The sequence below is a fragment of the Chrysemys picta genome, chromosome 6 (assembly GCF_011386835.1).
Source record: "Chrysemys picta bellii isolate R12L10 chromosome 6, ASM1138683v2, whole genome shotgun sequence".
Classification (NCBI taxonomy): Eukaryota; Metazoa; Chordata; order Testudines; family Emydidae; genus Chrysemys; species Chrysemys picta.
Genome location: NC_088796.1, coordinates 61,099,835 through 61,119,328, shown reverse-complemented (window position 1 = coordinate 61,119,328; position 19,494 = coordinate 61,099,835). Strand labels below are relative to the sequence as shown.

Below are 19,494 nucleotides of genomic sequence, written 5' to 3'. Positions count from 1 at the left end.
GGAATAGCTCACCAAGTCAATGCTTCTTTCCTCAGTTACATGCCGTCCTCCGCCTCTCTCTCTGGGTCTGCAGCCCCTTTCTCACATCATGGACTGCTGCTGTCTTCTTCGTGACTTAGCCCTCCAGCCAGGTCATTTTGGCATTTTATCCTTCTGGGGTACCAAGGTCTTTGCTCATCCACAGTCCTAGGCAGTCTTCCCATTCACTGCCTTGTAGTGCCACTCCCTCAGTGGTTGGCAGGGGAACCTGGGCCCACTCCCTACTCTGAATTCCAGCTCAGGGACCCTCTGGCCAGCAGTCAAGGTCTGTTCCCTTCTAGACCTTACTGCCTTTTCCCAGAGCCCTTTCCTACCTTCCTGGCTTTCCCACTCTCTGGGTTTGCCAGACAGCCCAAATGCACCTCCCTTCTCCAAGGGAGCGACTGCAGACTTTCCCAGTAGCCCCCCATCAGCTGCCAATTTCCTGCCTTTCTAGGCTCAGCCCAACTCATTCCTCCTCAGCTGGGCTTCCTCATTCAATCAAGGATTGCTTAGCCACCTGATTCCCTTCAGCTGTGGCCTGTTGCGTTAATTAGCCCCCTTCTCCATCTGCCTTAACCCTCTCAGTGCACGTGGGGTGAACACCCCATCACACTCTTACATCCTTAAAGCTGGTCAAGACTGTGTCACATTGATGAGGCAGAGTAGGGAAACTTTGCTACACTTGCTATACCTGTTCTGTGAATAAATGTAGTACTTCAGTCTCCAAGTCCCCCTAACCAACTAAAACACTTCATGAGCACTAAACTTCACACCACAATCCATCATGAATATTAAACTAATAATGTGCTTTGTGAGCACTAAAGTTTATAACACAAATTATGAAGAATAGTAGCCTAAGCCGGTATTATGGGATGTTAAACTTTTACCTCACCTAATTAGAACTGAAAAGTTCTAGTATTAGTTACCCTGAAAACACACACCAGACCCCTTTAAAACATTTTCAAGAGGATATTTTCAGCCATAATATCAAGGGAATTGACCCCAGGTAGACCTCACATGTACTGGATGAACTATCACTCTGTTGCAAAGAGAGTTGGTTTACCACCAACCAAGATTCATGAGGTGACACAACACCATCATGGCCAATGCCAACTACTGACTTGAGGATCTAAGGAGGAATATGCAAATGAAGTTTGAGGATCACTGCGGGCTCGTTAAACCAACTTTTAGTTAAGATATTTTTCCACTATTAGTTGAATACAGATGTCAATGTAACTAAACTGAGAACTGTAACAGTACCAGATCTAATCCCAGGAGACCTGTTACTGGCTTTCATTTGAAAAGGGACACCTGCAGTAATAAAATTGTGACCGTTCATATGTATCCTGAGAACAGTGGTTTTCTAACACTACTATGAAAGAGCCTAGTATATGAACCACTCTGTTCAAGCCTTGCTTTCAACAAGAGCTTTTGGGTGTTTATAAGTCTACCCTCAGAAAGGAATGTACAGCATTTGTAAATCTGGCAGGGATTCTGCCATTCATTAGGAAAGATTTACTAACACCCATTTTCTCTATGCTAATCTTCTTAACATATGGATCAAAGCTACAATATTTAGAAATATCAAAATGCACATTCTTATTTTTCATGAAGTTAACATCAAACTCAGCATAAGTTTGTTGACAAACCAATAATCACTTTTTATAGTTTACATTAGTTTTGTTATATCAATGCAGACTCTTAAAAACATTTTTACACCAGTTAAACTTGTGACTGTTGAGCTCATAATGAATATTTAAGAAAGACTCCTTATTGACTGTTTCTGCTGGAAGTTTAACAATTCATTTTATTTGAATTAACTATCAAGTTATCTTCCTGTAAGCAATGAATGTTTTCATGTGGTGTTATATTAAGAGTATTTAGCAGGGCTTGATTAATTCGGAAGCCAAGGTACAGTAGCATAGCTTACACCAGAAAAAAATGTTTTAAAAACAGACAGGCACTTAAATGTCCTACAGTCTGGAGAAAACTGTAAAAGCTAACATTTCTTGTCCAAAGCCAAAAACATGAAGCTCAGTACAGTCTTTATATGGAAACATTCCAAATGTCAGTATTTACTAAACTAGAAATAGTGGTTAATAGTCTCATTTTTCACCTGGAGAAGCTAGATTCAGAAATCAACTCACAGTTTAGGTATTCTCAGTGTTCTAAGATACATCAGAAAGCCACCACATTCATTGGGGCAGTTGACAAACTGCTCAAGAGAGGCCAAGAAATGAATCAGGAAGAGGTGCAGTAACTCATTATGCCATGAAAATGTCCATAAATGAGCAACAAAACAGCAGTGAAAGAAAGTTAAGAATTTAGCTTTAAAATTCACACCACACTGGGCATGAATTAGCATAAATCACAATCCGATGTGTGTTTTACTACTTAAATACACTGATCTGCTAATAGATTAACCCTACCTTCCTTCCCTTTTAACATATTTTGCACTTCATAAACATATTAATACACCAGAAGCAAAAGTGGCTAATGAATTCCACACTATAAATTGTGCTTAATACAGCCATGGCTTAGAAAGCTCATTAGAAAGAATAAAGTAAACCACAGAATAGGTTATTTTTCAACTTTTTCCTTGATACTCTTTATATCGTTTATAAAGCATACACCATTTCTTGGAATTCAGTTTGTGAAAACAGGATCACCACAAATGATTACTGTACATAAATTACATTAAGGATGAAGATCCAAGTTAACAACCAACCATCAAAACAAATACAGACAACATGTAAGGCAAACAAAGTACATTAACCTCTTCACAAATATGAATCCTGTTTTTAGACAAAGACACTGGATGTATTCAATTAAGTAATAATTTCATAACTTGTATTATTTTTATTGGAATGACAACTAAAAAAGAAAAAGACGACATTAAAAAGTTTGATCACCCAAATTTCTGGTCCAGATAATCTACACATGGAGAATATATATTTATATTTTTAAGGGGCAAAAGTTTAAGATAATGGAAGAATATTCTTCATGTCACCTAAATAACTTCACAAGGAAACTGGGATGAAAAAATAAGTGTCTTTAGGCAGTTACACAAATTCAGTAGCAGAAAGTGAACATTTCATCATATAAATATACATTCAAGATACACACCTACCATCTACTTTTTCTGGTATCATTTTAGAAAGTATTTGAGGAGATGCCAATGCTTTTCCATTATTATGAAATGACATGTTATAACTAAGAAGCAAAACAAATGTATTTGTTAAACTTCCACTGATGCAAATGTAAAATAATTTACATACAGAACAGTTACAAGCAAAAGAGAATAAAATAGAACACTATTGCCTCTCAATTCATAAACATCCAGTGTAAATGACCAACAATACACAGGGCTTGAAAAAGGGCCCTGGTAGAGTCAGAGATTTTTAAGTTCATAAAGGTCCATTATGATGATTACATGTAGTTGGACTTCCAGCCACTGGATTTTATTATGCATTTGTCTGCCAAATTAAAAAGTCTTCTCGTAACAGGTATCTTCTCCACATGTAGTCTCCTATTATTAACCTTTCCTGTGACAAAATTAAATTGAGCTCCTTTAGTCTCTCACCCCAAGGTATATTTTCCAGTTCTCAAATAATTCTTGGAGCTCTTCTCTGAATGCTATCCAATTTTTACATCCTTTTAGAAGTGACACAACAGAAATGGACATAATATTGACCTGCTTGTCTCACCAAAGCCACAGGCAAAGGTAAGTCATGTCTCTCCTTCGGTGTGATATTGCCTCTTAACACCTCCAAGTATTGCATTATCCTTTTTTGCCACAGTTCATGCTTAGCTGGTGATCTTAAATGACTACTACGTCCTTTTCAAAGACACGGCTTTCCAAAATACAGTCCCCCAATCCTGAAAGCATGCCCAACATTATTTGCTGCTAGATGACTGACCTTTCATTTTGTTGTACAGGTTGAACCTCTCTAATCCGGCACTCCCTGGTCCGGCAATATCTGTAGTCCAGCATGGGCACCAACTCCGTGGGTGCTCCAGCCCCGGAGCACCCAGGGGGAAAAATTAGTGGGTGTGAAGCATCCACCAGCACCAAGCTCCCTCCTTTGCCCCCCACCCCCTGCATCTCTCGCATGCTGGCAGCCCCACGCTTACCAACTCCTCCTCCTCCCTCCCAGCCCTTCCAGAGCACCGTAAACAGCTGATTCGCGGTGTTCAAGCTCTGGGAGGGAAGACCTGGGGCCATCGGCTGGGACCCCGGCGAGTGTCCGGTGGCTGGGACCTGGGGCTGGCATTGGAGCCCCTGGGCGGGTGGCCAGTGGCCGTGACCCCAGGTGGCAGTGGGGCCCCCCCGGGGGGGGGCATGCTGGGTGCAAAGCCTGGGTATGCTGCAGCATCCGCTGCACTCCTACTTCCCATGCCTATGGAGACCTGTTGGCACTCTGCATTGACCTCCCGTGGTTCAGCAAATTCTCTAGTTCGGCACTGGTCAGGTCCCAAGAGTGCCAGACTAGAGAGGTTCAATCTGTATTACAACTAGAGCTGGTTGAAAGTATTCAAATTTCAAAATTTTCCAATGAAAAAATTGGACAATTGTTTAATAAAAATGTCTGCTGAAAAAGTCATCTCATATTTCAGCCAGCTCTAATTAATATGCATGCTGTTTAATTATGTCCATCTGTAACATATCCAGGGTACAATCTAGACTATTAAGTAACTGTGCCACCCCTGTTCTTACCTGGGATGCTTTGCTGCTGTGGTCTCCAGTCAGGATTGCTCCCAAACAGCCTCCAGCATGTAAGTTACTCCTATGTTACATCTATGCCTGTGTGCACTGGCGCCCTGCTGGTCACCTTCAGGCTTTTACCAGCTGACTCATACTGCAGGGTGACCCCAACACATGCCCAGTCACAGATTTTCCCCAGAAATTTACGTCTGATACTTCCCAGCTCTCTTCTGAACAATACAAGCTTATATAAAGTCCGTCATTTCATTAATAGATATTATATGCACAAACCTTGTTACCCCAGATGGAGTTTCCCAAACACACCAATTCAAACACTGGGTTAGATAAAACAGTAAAACAAATTTATTAACTACAAAGAGATATATTTTATGTGAATACAACTAATGAGGCAAAATGTTACAAGAATAATAAAGATAAAATGCAACTAGTGCCTAACTTAAACTATGTTAAATTCAAAACAAAGTTTTTCTCGCCAAATGTTCTCAACAATCTTACTGGCCAAACTCCTTAGGCTAAGATCCCTTCTTCTATGTAATGACTGCTTCCTTTGTTCCTTCTCATGCAGTGAATTGGCAGACAGAGAGGAGGGGTACTTTGGGGTGTCTGCCCCTTCTTTTTATAGTCCTGTCCGCCCTTTGTGAAGCATTTTCAGCTGGGAGCATAGTGACAGGCAGACTGTTTGGATAGGAACCCCATGCTGTTTCTTTGCTAAGATTTAGATTTTCTGCTTATGCCCATTTCCTGCCAACAAATAGCCACTTAGCAAGTAATGGCCCACTGACCTTGTTTACACCTGACTGAGGCATCGGCTGCCTTTTGTCTCTGAGGAACTGGTTTGTTCTCTACCCAGACTTGGAACATGTTTTAATAACACCACACAGTGGAATCTTATAACTTTACCTACAATGTTGCCACACAGATTTTATGGTTTTTAAATGATACTTCACAGGGCATACTTTGTATAAAGATTATTACAATAGTGTGCAAGGGGGGAATATAAGGGTACGGTCTGTCACACCATTCTACAAAGTGAGCCAGATTGCTCTCTGACAATGACCTGTCCTCGATATTATTCGCCACTGCATTTCTCTTTGTGCCATCTACAAACTTTATTGGAAGTGACTTCACATTTTTCTTCCAGATCATCACTAAAAATGTTAACTATCATAAAGCCACTGAAGTAGATTTTGGAACCACTTAATGACTTGTCTAATATTTTAATTTATATTAATGTTTACAAATAATAGCGAAACCTCTCACTAACACACAAAACACATTTTTGGAAAGTACCATCTACAAATGGTAGATGCTAAATGCGTAATGTTCTTTCTCATTCCACATGCTGCCTAAGTGCACAAGGTAACAAACAGGTTACTCAAAATTTCCTTTCTCCTCCTTCACCAGGTGTATATTCAGTGTAATGTGCTTTCCGGGTTTCTTCTCAAACATAATAATTCTACACACTAATGTGAATCTAAACAACTCAATGGGTTGAAGCCTTCCATTTCAATGGGCTCACATTTTCATATAAACTTCCTGGTTCCTTATTCATATTTTAAGTCAGCCTATGATCAGACAGACGTTTGACTCCTTTGTATATTTGCTCTTCCAATACCTCCCATGTGTAAGGGGAAAACTTTGCTTTCCTGTGTAATCATATGCTTCTCAACAACTTACAGAGGTAACTATTACTAGATCAATTTCACTGACCCATATTAAACCAATATTTGGAAGAGCCTTCTCTCTATATTGCAAGGTACAGATAGATCATTTTCCTGTAGATATTGCCAGAATTGTATTGCCAGAAAACCTAAGTTTTCCAGGTGGGCTGCACATCTAAATTGTACTGTTTTATTAAAGCTCATTAAAGACTGAATTTCACATGTGGCACTAAAACTAAAGTGTATAACCTTTAATCTGATAAAGTATGATGGGATCTTAGTTGTGCCAAGTAGCAGTTGCCTTGGGCCTCTCTTTCTAGTCTTACACTAATCTCTCTGGATTCCTGCCCCAACTTCTGAACTTTACAAGTGTTTTAACCTTCTAGCTCACAGCAGCTCCTCTGGAACAAACTGGGCATCAGTCTTCCTTTTGTGCAGCTGCTTTGCAATACAAAGGAAGTTCAGGGTTCCTAATTGCCAAAGAAATGTGCTTTAGCCCACGCAATCTCCTCTGCTAGAGTTTAGATGCTTGTAAAGCAAAGACCCAGTTCAGCATAACAGGAAAAACATTTTAAAGAAGTTTTGAGGAGCGAAAGATCAATCCAGGAAGAATAAGATTATCTGCAGTGGAGTGAGCGAGACAAACTAATTCAGACATTTTCCAGGAGATCTGCTAATCCAAGAACTGCTGCCACTACCTAGAAACTAGCTATGCTGTTCATGGTTGTTATTTGTGTGAAAGCAGCACCTAGTATTGGGGTGTGGAATATTCTCCAGGGAATAAGCGTGGTAAAGACAGTGCCCAGAGAGGGCCTCCAGTCAGAGTCCTTAGTTTTGGGAATGAAACTTGTTAAAGAGGTGTACTCATACCCCCATATAGACACATCCCTAAAGGCAGCATCAAAAAACAATTGCTCAACATCAACAGCAATGCACCAAGAAATGGGAAGCAGATCCCGAATTAAAAGTATACATCTTTGTAGTTATTTAATGTTTTTTGTTTCTAGTGACAAATATTACTGTTTGCACTATTTTTGTGCTTCTAATTTAATTTCTTAAAATGTATAGACAATCGGCTTGATTCAACAACATATCCATCCCAAAATTTCTTTACTGAGATGTTTTACATCTCTTTTACAAATATTTGTCAGTAAAACAAACAATCATTATAAATTGTTCTTTCTTGGGGGGAAGGGGAGTTGGGGAGGAGGAAGGTTATTTTATTGGTACAAACTTAGTTTTGAACAAAATTGCTTCATTGTTAACTTGACTGTGAGTTTTCATGATTATTCTCTGTACGTTGGCTGTGGCCTGTGCAAGGGAATGCCTCTGTGGCTTTCTGTGCTGTGTCACTGCACTCTGCATGCTTAGAAGAATCTTCTGGCACACTTCAAATTGCAGAAGCATATTTCAAACACCCAAAAAGAGAAGGCACCAAGTGAACTACAATCAATTCAGCAGTATTTCATTTAGAATATTTCAGGGAATAAAAAGCAGCAGAATTAAAACTGGCTTGCTATATAGCACTGCACAGCTCAGCTCAAGCAGTTGACCATTTAAGAGAGCTAATCACATTGCTGAATCCTAACTCTAAGGTATTATAGACATTTGCACTTCATCTACCAAATGTACAGCACTCAATGTTTTGAGCTGCACAAGGAACTACTAGCAGATATTGGCGACAGCTTCTTTTCACTTCTAATTGATGAGAACACTGGTATAATACTTACAAAGACTCTTTCTGTTGTGATTAGATACTCTAGTTTTTCAAAAAGAAAAATGATGTCAATTTTCTTCAGTGTTATTTCAGTAACTGACACTGATGCAGGCTCATTAGTGCAGTCTTTGCATAAAGCTTTAAAAGAAGATGACCTGGACTTGAAAAAGTATATTGGCATCGGTGTAGAAAATGCCAATTATAGCTGGATGCAACCATTCAGTATACAAGATACTGAAAGAAAAGGTGCCACAGGACAAGAAGCAAAACGACAACATAGCAGATTTAGATTAAATCTCAGGGAAAGCTTCCTAACTGTAAGAACAGTAGGACAATGGAACAGACTGCCTAGGGAGGTTATGGAAGCTCCTTCCCTGGAGGTTTTCAAAAGGAGGCTGGATAGATATCTGTCTTAGATTGTTTAGACGCAATAAATCCTGCATCTTGGCAGGGGGTTAGACTAGATGACCCTTGCGGTCCCTTCTAACCCTGTGGTTCTATGATCTCATCCTGGTAAAGTTCTTTTGCCATTTTCTAAACCTAGTTGGAAACAAATCAACTGAAGTATTACCAACAGATCTGGATTTCCTTATGCATAATAATCAGTTCTCACATCGTTCAAAGAGAAAATTTTTGTACAGGGAATTGTACAAGATTACAGAAGGTCCTGAACCAAGAACGATGATTCAACCAGCAGCAACTAGGTGGCTCAGTCAAGGAGAATGCATTTCCACTATTTGGAAGAAGTGAGATGCTCTTAACTTACACTTTCAATTGTAAAAGGACTCAGAATGCTGTTACACAGCAAGTCTCCTTAGTAACATGTTGGCTGACACAACAAACTTTATCCAATCTTCTTGAAATCAACCCTTTGTGACCTTAACAAAATCAACACTGTTCCAATTGGAGCCAGGCAGTCCCTACAAGCTTTTTCATGATCTAATGATGTACTGTCAGTCAGGGTTGAAAAGTATAGTTAATCCGAGTCAACTAAAGAAAATTCCCTCCTCAGAATTGGCCATTTTAACTATGAAGCATACATCATGCCCACTTCTGTCATATAACCAGGTTATGATTTCAATTGCTAAGCTTATATTCTGAAAGACAAAGCAGCTGTTCAGACAGTGAAGGAGAAGTACAAGGCTATGCTGGTGCAGATGGCTCACAAACTGAGGAGTCGACTACCAACAAATATTCAAATTCAGTAGAACCTCAGAGTTACGAACACACAGCTCATTTGGACCCTGAAGTATGCAATCAGGCAGCAGCAGAGACAAAAAAGCAAATACAGTACTGTGTTAAATGTAAACTACTAAAAAAATAAAGGGAAAGTTTTAAAAAAAGATTTGACAAGGTAAGAAAACTTTCTGTGCTTGTTTAATTTAAATTAAGGTGGTTAAAAGCAGCATTTTTGTTCCACATAGTAAAGTTCCAAAGCTGCATTAAGTCAATGTACAGCTGTAAACTTTCAAAAGAACGATGTTTTGTTCAGAATTATGAACATTTCAGAGTTATGAACAACCTCCATTCCCAAGGTGTTCATAACTTTGAGGTTCTACTGTACTGGAAAAACTGGACACGCTGCACCCAAAAGAGGCACTGTCTACAAGTTAAAAGCCCAATCACTGGCCTTGCACAGCAGTGCCACATCATGTCAAGAAATACAGCAGACTGAGAAGGAATAGTGCAACTCAGCAAACAAAAGGTGGAACAAAAGATGACTAATCATCTTTCTGGTTTCAAGTGTTTGATGGTATGGACGCTGCAGAAGATAGGTGATTTGATTATGTTGCACAGCTTGCCCTGACCACATTAACTCTACTTATTTCAAATGGCATGGTGAAAAGAACTTTCAGTACTGCAACTAATATGAAAACAAAACAAAAATCAACTGCAAGAAGGTCATTAGAAAGCCTGCTGTGTGTGAAATATGGCTTGGAGTGGAGGGGGGAAGCACTGTAGGAACTTTCAACTAAAACAGCAAATGTTGCAGAAATTCACCTGCAAGATATATCAGTCCTATGGAGCAGGACTGCCTGGATGCTTCTCTGTTGGCTGACTAGATGGGGAAATGGCTCATTTAATCAATACAAATGGTATATCGACCCAAGACACACTAATAACTTTTATAACGTATAAGTAAAGTTTAAGTTAAAAGCACGTTTGTTGATGTTTTTATGGATGCAAGTCACACGTATGCCCACGCAGAGAAAGCAACTGCAAACGGGGAGTTTGTTGGCATCACTACCTCAGCAATCTTGAGCTGAGATAGTTTCTGGCAACCCTAGAAGGGGCCAGGCGCGGTGCAGACGGACGCTGCTCCAGGGCAACCACCTATTTGACACGGGTTCGGATGACACACCCTCCACCCCACGCGCGATAGCCCACTGAGCATCCGCCCACGTGTCCCTCCAAACCCAACGCTCAGACGCAGTAGGCGCACACTACCCTGGTGGCGCAGGCGCAGTTGCAGCCGGCATTGCCACTTTGGTCGTCAGTTGGGGGTGTAACTTTGTAAGTTACCCGCGGCAGCGGCAGGTGTCCGCGGTGGCGGCCTCTGGAGCTGAGTGCCCGTGCAGTGGTCAGGCGCTGGGATAGAGCCTCTGCTTCGGGAAACGAGTTACTGCTCTATGTCTCGCAGAAGGACGCTTCTCCTAGGCAGCCGATCCTGGCAGATACATATACGGCTCATGGTAAAACAACCTAGAGCGAAAAGGGTAGTCAGTTAATTCAGCCTGGCCCTACGAAAGCAACCCTAGAGAACGGGTATTCTATAATGGATCTGTCGCGAGGTTACGCGGACGTATATCCGATCAGGAATATAAATGTTTATGCAGCTGCTAGGGCCTGACCTGCACAGCTTGGCGGAAGTAACGCCACCTTCTGCGTTTCCCGGCGATTGCGCACGCGGACTGTAGCAGAACTGGGACACGGGCTTCCGGGACTCGGCTCCTTGTGGCCCCGGCAAGTACCACTCGTCTGTCGGGTGGCACGGGGGGAGCAGGCCGAGACCATGGGCCGGCTGAACGTGGTGATGCTCCGCTACCTGTCCCGCGACCACTTCAGAGTCCTGACGGCGGTAAGCAGGCACCCGGGCCGGGCCGCAAGCGCGGGACAGTGGGAGAGGGAACGCGGCAGGGAATAGCCAAGCTGGCTGCGTTCATCTGTCTGTCCGCGCTCCCGAGGTCGGGCAGGGTCGGTGTTTGGCGGGCAGGCCGGGCCTCTGCGGGAGGTGGGGCTGGTGCTATCGGTAACAATGGAAAATCAGAGTGTGGAACTAGTTACTGCTCGGTGACAGAGGAGTGAGGTGCCCTGGTTCTGCTCAGACGTCTCCGCTGGCGACCAGTGAGTTCGGGGGTGTTAAATTCAAGCTTTGTAACTACTGCTGCTAATTGGATCCCCCCGGCTGTGTCAGACAGGCAATGTAAAGGTTTTGGTTGGTCCACAGTGTTAATATCCTGATGTACATTGTTGTGTGGTGTTGCTGCTGCAGCTGCTATGTTCTATCGTAAGTGCAGCTGTGTTTAGGTCTTTGAAGCAACTTAAAGGCATTGGAATCGTTTCCGATGAAAGGCACTCATTACCTGGTTAAGCAGAGCTGGATTTCCAGTCACTTACTGAAGTATGGGGGTGTCAACATTAGGCTTTTTCCCCATAAAAATTTCCCATCATTTCAGCTCTACCTGTGATAGTAATAGTGGGCATGTTAAAGTAGACATGGCTCCTGGTGGCCACTGATTCTCTAACCACTGCATCATCTAATCCTTCTTAGAGCAGGCCTACTACACATGTGCTTAAAATGCCAGTGGCCACCTATGCCTTATCTACTCTGGCACTGTTACCATTGTTACCGGGAAATCTTCCAAAAAATGTAACATAGACAGATCTATCTATCTGAATCCTTCTATTGCACCTATCATTGTAGTGTGTGAGAAATAAAGCAATTTCTCTGACCCGTAGGTTCTGTAGCTTCAAGATGACTCTTGACTACTGCTCTGATTTCCCAACAGGAGCAGGACATTGAAGCTTACAAGAAGCCTGGCATTTAACATTTTATTTGCTGTCCCAAGAAAGCAACAGAAAGGTTTAGAACTTAGGTCATGATCCCATAGGGATTATCCTACTGGGAAATCCAGCGCTCCTTTTGTCCTGCCCTCTATCTATACATCCCTCATATTGGCCTCTAGTTCATAGTTTGTTTTCTGTCTAGGACAGTAGGTTTCTGTTAAACTTCTCAAGCCTTACATATGTTAGAGGCCTTATGTTACATTCCCTAAACAAGAGATTCTCCATTTGCATTATAGATTTTCTTTTCAAACAACTCTGTCAATACTTCTAGTCAAGCGAACAAATTTAAAGGCTGAGTTAAATTAAAGAAACTTTGCGCAGTACGATATGTTTATGTCAATGTATGTATGGAAAGTAAGTTTAGGCTTGATGTAGGGAACTATTATTTCATTGTCTATTTGGAGGGTTCATTTATGTCTTTCATTTATTATTTCAGGTGGAGATGGGTATGAAGAATCATGAAATAGTCCCTGCTAGCTTGATTGCCTCCATAGCCAGCCTGAAACATGGAGGATGTAACAAAATTCTGAGAGAGTTAGTGAAACACAAACTCCTAGCTTATGAACGAACTAAAAGTGAGTATGAATCCCCATGAAAATCACAGTTAGCTTTGAGTTAAAGTTGCTCAAGTGCATTTCCTGTCAATGCAATCGTTAAAAATCAGAGAAATTATCAGTGAAGACAACATTTGTATCTGTTCAAATGCCTTGTTACCTAAACATAATGCCCAAACGTGCTCAGACTGTGCAATTCCACAATAATCTCTCTGTCCATTCTAGCATAGTCATCCAATGTGCACACATTTATTTCTTCACAATTACACTGAAATGCAAAACCCCAGGGTGGCAGGGATTGGCCGGGCTCAGGCTTTGGTCCCCCCTCCTTGGGTAATATAGTAATTTTTGTTGTAAGTGTGGTGACCATGAAGTTTGAGAACCCCTGGTCTGGGGAGAGCCAATCATGGTTAAGAGAGATTTTGCCATAGGAGGAGAGTGAAGTCTTGTCTACATCGAAAAGTTGTAGACTTTTTAATTATACTGATAGAAGTGTATCTGCACAAAGGAGATTATACTGTTTTAACTATATTGGTATTATACTGGTATGTTTTCTTTATACCAGCATAAATGCGTCCAAACTAGAGCTTTTACCAGTATAACTATTCTGGTAAAAAAAAATCAGATCCCTAACAGAAATTGTTACATAGGTAAAACTTTTAAATGTAGACCAGACGTTAATTCAGTCTACAGGATGTATAATGTCAGGTTTCAATCTAATTTAAGTGCAAATCTCAGGACAATTTTATGATGAGGCTGCTAAAATGCCTGCATAATACTAATATTATTCAGAAAATTCAGAGTACTAAATATATACAGAACAGTAATGTCCTAATCCTGCAAGAAAAATATGCACATGCTTATCTTTACACACTACCAGTAGACCCCTCAATTTAAGTAGGGTAATTTAGAATGCATACATTTAAGCAAGTGTGTAAGTCTTGTAGGAGTAGGACCTACCATAATAAGAATGAAATGTATTGTCATGTGTGATGATTATTTGTAATGCTTGATGTATCTGAGAGAGCTTTTAGTTTTGATAAATAGAATTCTGAATCTTTAGATTTTTTTTGGAAAGAAATTCAAAATTAATTTGTCAAAAAAGAGTGGATGTGGAAATACTAGAGTATGTTCCTTTTGGAAAAATTAGCATTCATAGTCTTTTTAAAAACCTTAACAGAGATCTGGTGAAGTAATTTGACTGCATCACTATAACAAGATTCCATTCTGCCAACAATTTCACCAAGTTATGTGGGTTACATAAGTACTGATTGATCTTTCCATAAGTTCTGTTCTCTGGAGCAACCAAACTTTGATTTTTAGTGACAATAACAAACCCTCTGTATATGTTCCTATCTTGCTGTTACACTTTCCGTACTTGCGTTTGTATAGTGCAAAGCTATCAAAAATGTGAAGGAGATATATATAGATATAGATATAGATATAGATAATTTTTTTATATTCGCTAAAACATTAAATTAGCACATAAAACATTAAACACTGAGTATTTTTAACAATACAATTAGCAAATGTTTATCCAGGTTCAAAGGAAATCCTGTCTCTTGTAGCAGTTATCTCATTCTCTTATATATTGTAAATCCGTAATTCTCTTAGAGAATAACGGTTATGTAAGCAATTAACAAAGCATTTTTTTTCTTTCTTGACATCCCCTATTCATACTACAAAAATATAAAATTTGCCATCACTTCATTATGTGTAAGAAAGTCCTGGAATCCTTGACCCTGTATTATTTACTGTCACCCTCTCTTTAGTTATCACCTTCCATTCCCTTTTTTCTTTCTCACCATTTTTGCTTCCTTCCCTTCAGCCACCCCAATATCTTCATGTGAATGCATTGTTTTCCATTGGTTTCATTTAGCTGGCATTTCAGAGTGAACATTTTAGGAAATTTTACTTGACTAGAGTTGAGCAGTTAAAGTTGAGACTTTTCACACACTACCGAAAGATGGCTTAAAAAAGAAAGATTCTAATGGTGATGTGTGCATAACATTTCACAGAATTTTCTCTTATACTTTTCAGCTGTCCAGGGCTACCGATTAACTAACGGAGGGTATGATTACCTTGCCTTGAAAACTCTATCATCTCGACAAGTTGTCAACTCTGTTGGAAACCAGATGGGTGTTGGCAAAGAATCAGGTAATTTTAAAAATATTTTTTTAAACAAATATAACTGTTATATTGAATGTTGGACTTGTCACAAGTAATCCAGTAAAGTTGCATCTGGCTAAATAGTTCACTAATTTATCAGAAACTTGAACTACATTGTCATTCTGTTTGAAATGCCATACAATGCCATCAGCAAAATTTGAGTTTTTCTTTACTTGAATGACTAGAATTTTCCCTTCACTTTGGCCACTCTTCCTAATATTTGATTAATCATTTGAAATGATAGTTAGATGGCATTTGTATTACTTTTGGTAAATTTTTATTTATTTGAACTGTTTGTTTAAAAATCTTGTGAAGAACTTTGAGAAATAGGTGAAATTCTGAACACATTAAGTCAATGGGAATTTTGCCTTTGACTTCAGTGGAGCCATGATTTCACCCTTCATTTTGATACAATGATGCTTCTATATTGTGTTCTTTCTAATCTTTTGTTATGTATTAATAAAGAAAAATTGCACGTGACTAGGATATCTGTTTTCCAGAATTCCTTCTATACTAAGGACAAATATTAGATCTAAGCATGCAAACATTTGCAAACAATTCAGTGTCTTCAAACTTAGCTCCCTATTTTGAGTAAAATAGGACAGCTTCAGCACTTCTCAGCTGAGATGGGATACTACGGCACAGTAAATTAGCAAAGTACTACCTTGGTTGCGCTCAGCCTTGATGGAATGCAGTGAGGTTGTGAGGTGTATTGTTAGATGACTTAGCATAGAACTGTCACTGAAGGATGAGGAAGAGCATTGCAGGACTGACTTGTAAGGACCAAGTACATCTTTGTAGGTGCAGTATCTGGTTTTTCTGCTGCACTGGTGCATAGTGAGTCAGAGCAACTAGAAGCATTATTGAAACTTGTTCCCAGGAGGTATGTTCCCAACAGCACTGGAAACGTTTGTGCTACATTAGGAGCACTTTGGGGCATGTACACAAATGCCTAACTTCCTTGTTGAAGACAGACCTCAGGAAGTTCCTTGGCCACTGTCATTTATTCCTTCATCTGGAGCTGTTGTATTATGCCAGTGTTTTGTTATGTCAAGAAGGACTGGTTACAAAGCTTGGGAGTAAGAAGCAGAAACACAGTAGTGTCAACTGCTAATTATCACACTGACAGTTGTCACAGGTCATACCAAAATAAAAACTAATGAATTAGAGAGCTTTTCGAGGAAAAATGAATGTTCTATTAGTCCTAACGTTCAAGTATACAGGTGGTATGCTGTCATTGGTAATTTTGCAGATTCTTCTGCAATATGTTTGCTTTTTGCAATAGTATAAGTAGTAATTGAACAAAAAGTGGCATGGAAAGTTAGTCACTTTTCACAAATGTTTAGTCTGTTTGGCACATTCTCTCAGATAAATGTAATTATTTCTTATGTTTTACAGATATTTATGTTGTTGCAAATGAAGAGGAGCAACAGCTTGCATTAAAGCTGCATAGGCTTGGGAGAACCTCCTTTCGTAATCTAAAAAACAAACGTGACTACCATAAGCACAGACATAAAATGTCGTGGCTTTATTTGTCCCGCCTGGCTGCCATGAAAGAATTTGCCTACATGAAGGTATTTTAAATCATAAATGTAACTGTTCATGTCCAAAATGTGTCATCGGTAAGGCTACGATTTAGTCATGGGTATTTTTAGTAAAAGTCATGGAGAGGTCACAGGCAATAAACAAAAAGTCACAGCCTCTTACCTGTCTATGACTTGTGCTATATAAATACCCCTGGCTAAAACTTAGGTGCTCGGGCGGGGTCTCCCACAGCTGCTGCTCTGGGGCGGAGGGTGGCACACCCCCGATGCTCCAGGGGGCGGCCCTAGCAGCAGCCGGTATGGCTGGCCCTGGGGCCGCCTCAGCTGCTCAGGAGGCCCTGGGGTCAGCCACACCCATGGCTGCAGAAGTCGTGTAGGTCCTGGAGAGTCACAGAATCCGTGACCTCCTTGAAAGACTCGTAGCATTAGTCATCAGTGCTGTAATACAGTGGAAATGGTGATGATGCAAGGTGCTTTTCAGATCCCCTCTTATGTAATTCACATTTGCAATATAAACAGGATTTGCATATATGTTTCTAACCCCAGATTTAAAATTGCAGGATGTGTATCATACATGGAATCCCTAATGTGTACTACTTTTATATACAAGATTTGACAGTGGGAGTGAAGCTATAGCAAAATAGTCTGGCTTCTGAAACATGGTGTTCCACATAAAAATTTAATATGGATCTCATGATTTCTTTTATACATAAAATTCTCTTTAACCGTAGTGCAACTGTACATGTCATTTATCACATAATACAGTGGTTCTCAAACTTTTGTACTGGCGAACCCTTTCACATAGCAATCCTCTGTGTGCGGACCCCTCCCCCCCATAAATTAAAAACACTTTTTTATATATTTAACATCATTATAAATGCTGGAGGCAAAGCAGGGTTGGGGTGGAGGCTGACACCTCGCGACCCCCACATGTAATAACCTCGTGACCCCCTGAGGGGTCCTGACCCCCATTTGAGAATCCTTGACATAATACCTTAATGTAGTGGTAAGCCAGCTACTTCCATTTATATTAATCTTTGAGCATGTTTTAGAAATGCAAAGAAATATCTTCCTACGTAGCCATGTTGTTCTAAAAGCTAATATACAGGGAAAAGTTGTGAAATTCAGAAAATTTACAGACGAAGGGCATGACTACACTTGCAGATGTAGAGTGCTGTGAGTTAAACCCGCCTTCGTAGAGCGCACTAGGGAAAACGCTGCAGTCTGTCCACACTGACAGCTTCAAGCGCACTGGTGTGGCCACATTTGCTGCATTGGGAGTGGTGCATTATGGGCAGCTATCCCAGCACGCAAGTGACTGCAACGTGCTTTTCAAATGGGGGAGGGGAGTGGAGTGGAGTGTGACAGGGAGTGTGTTGTGTGTATGTGGGAGGAGAGAGAGTGGGTTTTTGGGGTGCTGAGTGTGTCAGCATGCTGTCTTGTAAGTTTAGACCCCCTGCCCCTCTCTCACTCATAGCAAACAGTAAATGTTTGCCGTATCTTGGAGCTGATAAGCAGCCGGCTTCTCCGAAACGGAGCTTTGAAACAGCATTTTCGCATTCCTGCAGCCGATTTCACAACAATGACAAGAGTGGCCACTTGACTTAAGGGGATTATGGGACGTTTCTGGAGGCTGATCACAGCACAGTAACGCAACACCTCGTTCACACTGGCGCCACAGCACTCCAGCGGGGGCGCAGCAAACATTATTCCACTCGTCAAGATGAAGTACCAGCAGCACTGTAGCTGCGGAGTCAGAGCACTCTACGTGCCTTGCCAGTGTGGACGAGGAGCAAGCTAGGGCGCCCGGGGCTGCTTTATTGCTCTGTAACTCGCAAGTGTAGCCAAGGCCTACGCTTCAGTCCTGTCACTTAGTTTGGCTTTTCTATGTAAGGAAGAGAGAACATAATTTAAGAGCATTAATTAGGGTGCCTGTAGAAGTTTTAAAAACAAATTCCAACCTAAGAAAACCTCTTATTTGAAACACATCTGTGTCCCTGTGTTACTATGTGTCTAACTCACGTAAGAGAGATTCTGTTAGCTGTCCCTCTCCAGACTTTAAACTTTCTGATTTAATCATTAGTTTTGAGAAACGAGTGACCCAGAACCTTACTCCCTGAAATCCAGCTTCAAAGTACTAGATGTACACTAGGTTATGAATATTAACATGAAAACTCATGGAATGTAGCTATTATGTAGTTTAAATATGTAAAATACTTATCAAGGCCAGTTTTATTAATATATGTTTTTCATTTGAGCAAAAATAACTTTGTGTATATTTGAGGCTGAAATAAAGGGGGATTGTTCATTTATTACTCTTGTTATTTGTTTATAATATGTATATAATTTAAATGTATTTAGAAATCTTATGTCATTTGTCCATGCAGAGTAAAATGGGCAGTATCCTAAAAGTGTGTTGGTGGACATGTTTACTCCGATAAAACATGTTTGACACAAAATAAGTCGTTTGGATACGTAGTGGATAGACAAAATATTTACTCTGGAAGAGGCTTCACTAACAATATTTTCTGTTTTGGCATTATACAAGATTTGTTTTAACATCCTCTTTAGATAGGATCTGTGGTGTTAACTATATGATATTCTCTCTCTAAATTTTCAGTGTTAAATGGCATTTTAGTGATGTGATTCCCGTTAAAGAGACACAGTACGGTAGTATAGGCCCAAAAATTGAGGGGGGGTTTTGAAGAGGGTGGGAGAGGAATGATCTAATGGAAATTTGTCCTGCTACAGTGCAGCATTGTGCTAGTTTATAATCTCTCTCTCTCTCTCTCTGTCCATTGCTGTAGGGTACAGGCACCATATAAATCCCCTCCTATTTTGCCCTGAAAGAAGACACAATCTCTGTTACGCCTTTGTTTTAGCCACTATGCCTAATAGGGATGTAAATACCATTTTAAAAAATACCCATTTAAGCTATTAAAATTATATCGATTAACCGTTTAATTGTTAACAAGTTCACAATCTACCCCTGGCTTGGGGGATTACCCTGCTGTCTCTCCTCTGGTCCGCACGC

At 40.4% G+C, this 19,494-nt stretch overlaps 2 protein-coding genes across 5 annotated transcripts in view; one reads left to right on the top strand and one right to left on the bottom strand.

Annotated features, from left to right (window-relative positions):
• Window positions 1–10,787, bottom strand: part of LOC101949263 (uncharacterized) — a 155,267-nt gene extending 144,480 nt beyond the window's left edge. For all 4 annotated transcript variants that reach the window (XM_042840403.2, XM_005284052.4, XM_005284051.5 and 1 more), the window contains exon 1: window positions 10,649–10,787. The gene's annotated coding sequence lies outside the window, so the exon portion shown is untranslated. The remainder of the gene's footprint in view (window positions 1–10,648) is intronic.
• Window positions 10,567–19,494, top strand: part of RIOK2 (RIO kinase 2) — a 31,585-nt gene continuing 22,657 nt past the window's right edge. Inside the window, exons 1-4 of the mRNA XM_005284053.5 lie at window positions 10,567–11,204; window positions 12,630–12,768; window positions 14,788–14,904; window positions 16,315–16,490. Coding sequence (XP_005284110.2) covers window positions 11,139–11,204; window positions 12,630–12,768; window positions 14,788–14,904; window positions 16,315–16,490 — 498 coding nt within the window. The 5' untranslated portion in view covers window positions 10,567–11,138. The remainder of the gene's footprint in view (window positions 11,205–12,629; window positions 12,769–14,787; window positions 14,905–16,314; window positions 16,491–19,494) is intronic.